The sequence below is a fragment of the Solanum stenotomum genome, chromosome 10, assembly GCF_019186545.1.
Source record: "Solanum stenotomum isolate F172 chromosome 10, ASM1918654v1, whole genome shotgun sequence".
NCBI lineage: Eukaryota > Viridiplantae > Streptophyta > Magnoliopsida > Solanales > Solanaceae > Solanum > Solanum stenotomum.
The window spans coordinates 7,515,758-7,524,391 of record NC_064291.1 but is presented as its reverse complement, the minus strand read 5'-3'; the positions used below and the strand labels follow the sequence as shown (position 1 = coordinate 7,524,391).

Here is an 8,634-nt window from a genome sequence, read left to right as displayed (position 1 = left end):
TGGTTATAATCAACAAAGTACGAGTTTGTGAAATATTATTTCTCGTTACCTATTTTCCGTTAATTAATCAATTACCAACATAAACACTTCAAAAGGGTAAAAAAATTCTCAAGTTGCCTTAGTATCAAAGTCTCAAAGCTTACGAATGGATGTGCACTTTCCCAATGCCTCTAAATGATCCCAATTTGATAAAGAAAAATGTATTATATATATAAGAATATGAGTATGTAGATACCCATATTCTAAATTAATATTTTAGAACCAAAAGGTCAATTCTAAGACCGTGAGATTAAAATTCTAATTTCATCATAAAATCAATTTACTCATAGTTTATATGTCCTAAATCTCAAAATCATCAAATTGGAACAACGGATAGATTTCTAAATCATCAAAGTAAACTTTATTCAATTCTAGGGCTAAAATTCCAATTTGTTAATCAAATAGAAAATGGTATAATCGCATACCCAACATTTATACTAGAAATATGCTTCGAAATCGCCTCAATGGGCTCCATAGATCCAAAATATTGAAAATTACTAAAATTCTGAAAATGTTAATTTTAATACATGGTTCTTTGCAATTGCGACTCCACCTTTGCATTAGTTATCACACAAGACTCAACAAAATCTTTTTCACTAAAAAGATCATAATTTTCTATATGATATTTAAATTCGGTGATTCTTATGGTTATAATTCAAAAATCATGATACATATCTATCAATCAAGACAAGAAGCTCATTTGCTTTTTGTGATATCGTTTATGCTCAAAATGACGGCTAACATCAAATACGTTCGCAACACTATCAAAATCCGTCTGAAACTCATCTGGATCAAACCAAAACTTGCGGATAAGTCCAAAATCATCATACAACCCAATTGGAATTTCAAATTATGAATACAACTTCATTTAATCAAATAAAATGACCATGATCACTCTCAGTCTTCAATTCAACTAGAAATCAACTCAAGCATCCAAATCACACTAGATCCCCTCGGTAACCATGCAATTATTTGATTTTGTTATAAATCACCATCCAAACCTAATTAAACCGCCAAAACTAATTTTTGAGTTTGTTTATCCAATTTATTGACTTTGATCAAAATTTCAAAAAAAATAATTCTTCGAAACACATTTGATTGACTCAGGAACTAGTTATCCATCCACGCAAGTTATAAATCATAGTTTAAGGCCAAGAGAAAGGTCTTCATGAGGAAAAACTGGCTCTCGAACTCGAAACAGCCATGTGGATCGTTAATTGACTTAGTTTGCCTATCATTTTCTGAAGAAATTGTCCATCATGTCCATGATAATTAGTAAATTAGTTCTGCCTTAAAATCAACCATAAGTTTATTTTTCTCAATTGCATACATGTATTCCTTTTCAGTTTGGTGCTTTTACTGGACATTTTTATTTTTATTTTACTCTAAACATAAACATCTACAGAAACCAGCTTAAATGAGTGCAAATGAGCTACATGATGAGAGAGTCGCTCAGATGGTAAATACCTTTTACCTTCAATTTTGAAGTTTTGGGTTGGAGCCACTAAGAAAGCAAAAACGGTGAGAATTTCTAGGGAACGTTAAAAAAGAAGCTAAAAGAAAAGGTATTCGATAAAAATGAATAGTAATTTGCAATTGACACTCCTAATATATGCACTTCTTTGTGATTTACGTCTTATTCTATATATATTTTTCATAATCTACACCCGAGTTTACTTGCAAAATCATTAAAAATAATCCTGTTTTGAAAGTATTTAGGATGATAAAAAACTAATTTGCATATGGAGAAGCAAATTCAAGAAATTCTTCATCGCGCTCAAATACAGACATGTCTTGTTCATCCAACATGACGAATGCTTCGATGCCATCGTCTTTATAGTTCATCAAATTGAACAATTTATTGTATGGACCAGTAGCTATGGTTGCAGCCATTGGCTTGCCCCAACCAAAATCGACGTCATAGAATGGAAATTTACATACACTACTACAAGTATACTCATCAAATTCCTTCTTCTTGGGTGGCAATCCTTTAGCTAATTCAAGAATCTCCAATGCCCATGCATTTTCTTTGATATTATCTCTAGTCCTAAATAGTTGTTTTTCTTCCCTCATGAGACTAACTATTTGTGGCAAGTTCATGTCTGTCTCATTGGAAATATGTGTCGAAAAATGAGACAGAACATTGCCAATAGAGTTAGGTGGTAACTTTGGTGAAATCATTCCGCGTAAATCTGCATATTGGATCAATTTAGAAGGGACAAAGGAGCCAGAGTTCGCGGTCACTGCTTTAGCAACACATTTGAAAAGAAGTGCACTAAGGACTTCAGTAGGTGTAGGATTTTTCACATGTGATTCACTAGCAACAGAGGACCTAAGTTCACTCACTTTTGATGAGGAAAAAATATACCTTTTTTGTGTACATCCATCTAATATTGATGGAACAACAGGGGAATCCAGAGGACCACTTGGTGGTGATGGAAAAATAGTGTCACTTATATAATAAGGTGGAATTATTTTTGCATTTGGATCGCGCGTTAATGTAGCCCAATCGATTGAGAATTGTAAACCATTACACGCGTCTCCAATCTTGTGTGACAAACATGTACTCACTGCAATTCCTCCACAATCGAAATGTGTTAATTGAATCACAGCCAAACCATAGTCCGAATCGTTCTCCCAAGCTACACCATGAGGGAAGATTAAATCTTTGACATTACAATCTTGGTCATTGAGAACTTGAGACATTGGTGCATCAATATGGACATTCAAGAACTCAACACCCTTGTCATTACAATCGATCTCCGCGTTATCTTTCATGTGTCCTGCATATGGATAATAGGAGACTAAATTTTTGGAGAGGGAGTTTTCAAGAAGTTTTGATATTTGGGCAGGTTGATTACAAAGTGCACCTAATTGATTGTTGTAGTAGAAAAAACCAAAGGGTACATAAGTGTGTGTTTGAGCTTGTTCAATGAGAGAAAATTTGTGCAATTTTTGAGTTAAAGGGGTTGGAGAAAGAGGTTTGATGAGTTTCTTTGAAGCTCTTGATAGAACTTTTAATGCAGCTGAGGCCATTTTCTCAATGTGGTGTTATCATATCATTGACACTGCAATTTATAAAATTGATGTATGTACTACATAATAAAGACAGTCCATTATTAACATATAAAATGTTATTCTTATGACCAAAAAAAGACGAAAAAAACCCATTATTAAAAATGTTATCCTGGTGAATGATTGCCTATCTTCCATTTATTTGAGGAAGAATACAAAATACTCCCTCCGTTTCAATTTACTTGTCAAATACTTCATCTATTCAATATTAACTTAATTTGTGAGGTAATGCACACTTATTAAGAAAAAAAATCCAAGGACATAATTTAAACCATAGCTTCCACTATTGTCTTTTGTGAAATCATAAATATAGTAACTTTGTAAATAGTGCAATTTATCTCCTAGAAAATATCAAACTTCATTAAAGGATAGGACAAATATGATAAAAATTTCAAACATTCATCTTGAACTTTGAACAATTCAATTATTTTGAATAATGAAAAAAACACCAAAAATTCAGTTAATATGGAATAGAGGAAGTATTTCCTAATTTGATTTCTACTTTTACTTGTTATTTCGATAAATCAAGAAAAGACAACTTTTTTTCCTATTATACCATCAATCTATTAACATTGAGTTAGGGGGTCATTTAGTAGCTGTATAAAACAAGTCTTATCCATGAATTAAAGTTCATATAACTTATACAACGTTTGGTAGGTGGATAAGAAAAAAGTTATATATATATATATATATATATATATATATATATACGAGTTTGGCAGGTGGATAAGAAAAAAAATTATTCATGTATATAATTAATGCGGCATTTGGTAGGTGGATAAGAAAAAAACTTATTCATGTATTAAATTAATACGACATTTGGTTGACAATTTTTGAAATTTGCATAACTAATACATGTATAAGTTATGAGGACATATGTGTATTATTTATGCAGAGTAGAAGGTAGAATAATTAATACGTGTATAGCTAATACATGGATAAAAAGTTAAAATGACAATATTACCCTTATCACTCCTACTTGACTACTTTCTTCTTCTATATAATTAAAGAAATGTTTTAATTTAAATACAAAGTTAAAGAAGGAAAGGGTATAATTGTAAAAAAATGTTTTAATTTAAAAAACATATAATTTTACTAATTTTTAAAATTAAAAACCAACATCCAAAGGAATAATTTATGCATAACTAAACTCCGCATAGCTAAAAAAATGCATAGTTAATACTTGTATAAATAATAGCTACATAACTAATACCCACATAACTAATATTTGCATAACTAATACCCACATCACTAATACATGCATGACTAATATCCATATTACTAATACATGCATAACTAATACCCACATTACTAATACATGAATAACTCTATCCATGTAGTGAATAAATACGTTTGAAACCCTATTAATTACTCCCTTTGTCCATCTTTACTTGTCCACTATATTTGTAACACCCTGAAAATTTTTTGAGCTAACACTCGAGCAAGTGAGTATGAGAATGAGGAGAATGTATTCATGAGTTTACATTATCATCACGAGATCCTTCATATCATTAATCATAACTCTTGAATCCATAATTCAAATTAAGAGAGAGTTAAGAGTTGAGTTCAAGAAAGTCTTTGAGTTCAATTGTGAATCCTTTGAGATCAACTATTGATTTGAGCTTAGTTTTGAGGAAGTAAGTATGAGAATGAGAAGAGTCATATACATGAGTTCCATATTGTTATGTAGACCCTTGAGTCGAGTCGTTCATGCCCATAAATTCCGCATGAACTCCATAAGGTGAGTATCTTTGAGAGGAGTAGTATCCGCAAAGTTCTAAGTCTTGAGTATTGAGTTCCTAACCCTTTTGAGATTTTATTCCTAATCATGGGACTATTGCATGTTACCCATGAAGGTCCTTGGGTTGAGTTGTTCATGCCCATAATTTCGCATGAACCTTATGAGTTGAGTAGTCTTGAGATGAGAAGTATTATTGAGCCCTTGAGTTGAGTAGTTCATTCCCATAATTTCGCATAACCCCCCCCCCCCCCCTTGAGTTGAGTATTCTTGAAATGAGTAGTATCATTGAAGTTATTGAGTTCCGAGTATTGAGTTCTATCTATGGTTATTGAAAACCTTGGATTGAGTCGTTCACGTTCATAATTCGGTATGAACCCTATTTTAAGAAGCCTTTTTACAAATTGTTTTAAAACTTATTTTAAAGACTTGAGCATTGAGTTTGAGAAAGAGTAGAGCCGAGTTCATTTTTAAAAAAAAGAGATTATATGGGAACTAAGTATTCCAAAAGAGTAAATGTTTTGACATTCAAACAAGAGAGGAACACTGATTTCCAAAAGAGCTTTTGAGCTAGTTTTTGAGTAATAATCTCAAACCACAGAAAGAGTTATGTTTTTTTAAAAACATATGAGCTAGTTACATTTTGGGAGTAGTATTGATCACTGATATAGGGACGAGTTTGAGTTCAGATAATTCAAAGTCTCCATAAACCGTGTATCCAACATGGGTAGAAAAAGGTCATACATTTTAGATGATTCCTTAATGCTTTTAGCATAGACTAGTGGATCCACTTAGTGAGTAGGTTTTATACCTCGGCAAAGTATAGGACGGCCCTAGCAGTGTGAGGCAAGACGTTGTATCATCACATAGCTCATAGTGATGGTTGTCGGTTAGAGAAACTCCCACAAAGATATTTTGTATTCTTATATACACAGAGTTATATTGTATTTTTATATACAAATTGAGTTTTTATTATATTTTTTTCAATACATTGAGTTGCTTTCTACTGTTTTAAAAGCTTTCCATACATTGCATCTTTTATTGTTACTTTATATTGAGTTGAGTATCTGGAGTTGAGTATATAGAGTCGAGTATCTTATTATTGAGTTGAGCCTTCTTTCACTGAGTTGAATATCTTATCATTTAGTTGAGCCCTATTTTTCTTTGAGTTGAGTTGAGTTGAGTGAGTTGAGAAGAGGTAAGAATGTTTATTTTCCACCAATTCAAGCTTATGTTATGCTTTAGAATTCCCCTTACATGCTCGTACATTTCATGTACTGAGCCATTTGGCCTGCATCGTTTCATGATGCAGATACAGGTAGTTAGGATCATCAACAGGCGCTTCGTTGATACCACATGCTGCCCGAGTTAGCTATGATGAGCCTCCTTGCTTCCAGAGGATGTCATTACTTTTTCTGTTTTGTCAGGATGTCGTGGGTATTGTCCCGACTTCCATCTTTGTCATTTAGAGACTTCATAGATATACAGTAGAGTTTGAGAAGTCTGTTTCATTTATTTTGTTAAATGTTTTAAAGACTTGAGTTGCCTATTTTTGGCTAGTTGAATATTCTATTTATATTCAGAGAAAATCATTTGAGTTAAAACTTTGTATTTGAGTTTCATGAATTTCATTCAGTTTTAAGCTTTTGTATGCTTGAGTTAGTCTTCTGCTTGTAGTCAGCCAGGATGGGGGTTCGCTTGGGGACCAACAATGGTTCTCGAGTGCCGGTCACATCCAAGATGTAGGCTCGGGTCGTGACAATATTAAAAATAACTGTTCAACAATAGTTGTCCAGTTTGGAAAATCAAGAGATAATTTTCTTTTTTGTGTCTATTTTATCTTTGCTATTAAATACTATTCAATATCTAATACATTTTCCAAAGAATTGAATTTAATATATTCAAAGGGTAATGTAGTAGTATTAGCCCTATTATTTATTGTTTCTTAAGGTGTGTGTCAAGTTAATAGTGGACAACTATTGTTGGACAAACGGAGTAATAGGGGTAAAATAGTAAACTCATTATACCAATTATTATTTTCTTAATAGGTGTGCAGAGTTAAAATTTGACAAGTAATTCCGATAAAAAAAAGTACTAGCAAAGGTCATTAATTGTCAATTTTTGTTATGTATTACTCCCTCCGTCCCTTTTTACTTGTCAAATTTTGACTTGAAACACCTGTTAAGAAAACAATGATTGATATATTGAATTTACTATTTTACCCCTATTAATTGATAGAATCTTAAACATATTTACTCACTACATTTTTCAAAGACATTAACTCAATGTTAATAAATTGAGGGTAAAATAGGAAGAATTTTTTTTTATCCTTCCTTGATTTGTCAAAAATAATAAATAAAAAAGAAAATCAAATTAAAAAATATTTAACAAATAAATAGGAGCGGAGGAATATAATTGGGTATGAAGATTCCCTAGCAAAGTTGTCCCTCATAAAATACAAAGATTTTTACCTTCTATAGAGCCTAAAAATTATAATCAAAATTAGCCCATATTTTCATACATTATCCTATTTAGTTTATTTTTATATGTAATATGAAATACTAAGTGAACGAAATAATTTCTTAATTTGTGATTATGATTTCATTTTTTTTATGTTAAGAAACTGATTGAAAGTGTAATATTAAATGTTTATCATCATAAATTTAACACATCATTGATTGAATTAAAGTAAAAGATTGAATTGTTTTAAAAAGCTTGAAAACTTAGAGGTGAGCTTTGTGATTTATTTAATTTTTTGACAATTTAAGAATTGAAGTTCGTTGATAATGTCATTTATGAAGTTGTGGTTAAAATGAGAAGTTATTCTATGAAGATTTGAGCTATTTAGTAATGTTTTTGATCCATTTGAATGAAGTGTTGAAATTTGTAGGAGACGAATTTGTAATTTTTGTATAAGGTTGTATAATATTCTATAAAAGTTTGTATACCCTCTATCTCTTAATAATTGTCAATTCTTATTTATCGAGAGTCAAATTACATAAATTGTTGGTGTAATTGTAACACCTCAGATTAAGAAAAAGGAAGAAAAAGGATTTTTGAGTTGTAGTCTAGTTCTTTGGGTCCCATCTACGGACCGCAGAAGCTTCTACAGGCTGTAGATGACAACTGTAGAAGAGGGAAAATAATTTTTCAAAACAATCAAGTCCAGTACCTCTTTTTTGGTTCACCAGGACGACCCGTCATTTGATGTACAAGCGATTGATAGATCTCGTAGGTAGGTCCAGACTTAGTGAAAATCTAAGAGGTCAAGTTGGTTACTACAATTGATGTCTAGGGTCCGTTGGAAGACCTATGAGCCATAAACAGGGTCTGTCAACAAGTTGGTTCAATATATAGTTTCTGAATCTTTTTACGGTTGACCAGTACAGTTTGTAGAAAGACATACATACTGTAGGTCCAAACCGTAGAAAGGGTTCGACAATTATTTTTCAAGGGATTTTGGGTTTTTTCCTAATTGTTTTAAACCAATACTATGTCGTTTACCTTACGCCCTATATAAAGCTTTTAAGTCCTACAACTACTCATTTTAACCCCATCCTCCTAAATCCCTAAAACTTAACCAGATTCATAATCCCAAAATTCTCTCAACCTAAGGAAGAAGAAAAAGAGCTAGGGTGCCATTCAAGTCTTCAATCCTCCATTGTTTTTGAGCTCTATAGGATCAAGGTATGTGGGTATTCACCCATGAAGTACTTTCCTCCATGGGGTCCCCAAAGATTTTAATTCTCCAATTCAATTTTCAAATTATCAAATTAGGGTTC

General features: G+C 31.9%; 1 protein-coding gene across 1 annotated transcript; it reads right to left on the bottom strand.

Moving 5' to 3' along the window:
• Positions 1-1,770: 1,770 nt before the first annotated feature.
• Positions 1,771-3,075, bottom strand: LOC125842014 (acyltransferase Pun1-like). The gene has a single exon (XM_049521204.1). The coding sequence runs from the start codon at positions 3,073-3,075 to the stop codon at positions 1,771-1,773; it is 1,305 nt and encodes a 434-aa protein (XP_049377161.1).
• Between the last annotated feature and the right edge of the window lie 5,559 nt (positions 3,076-8,634).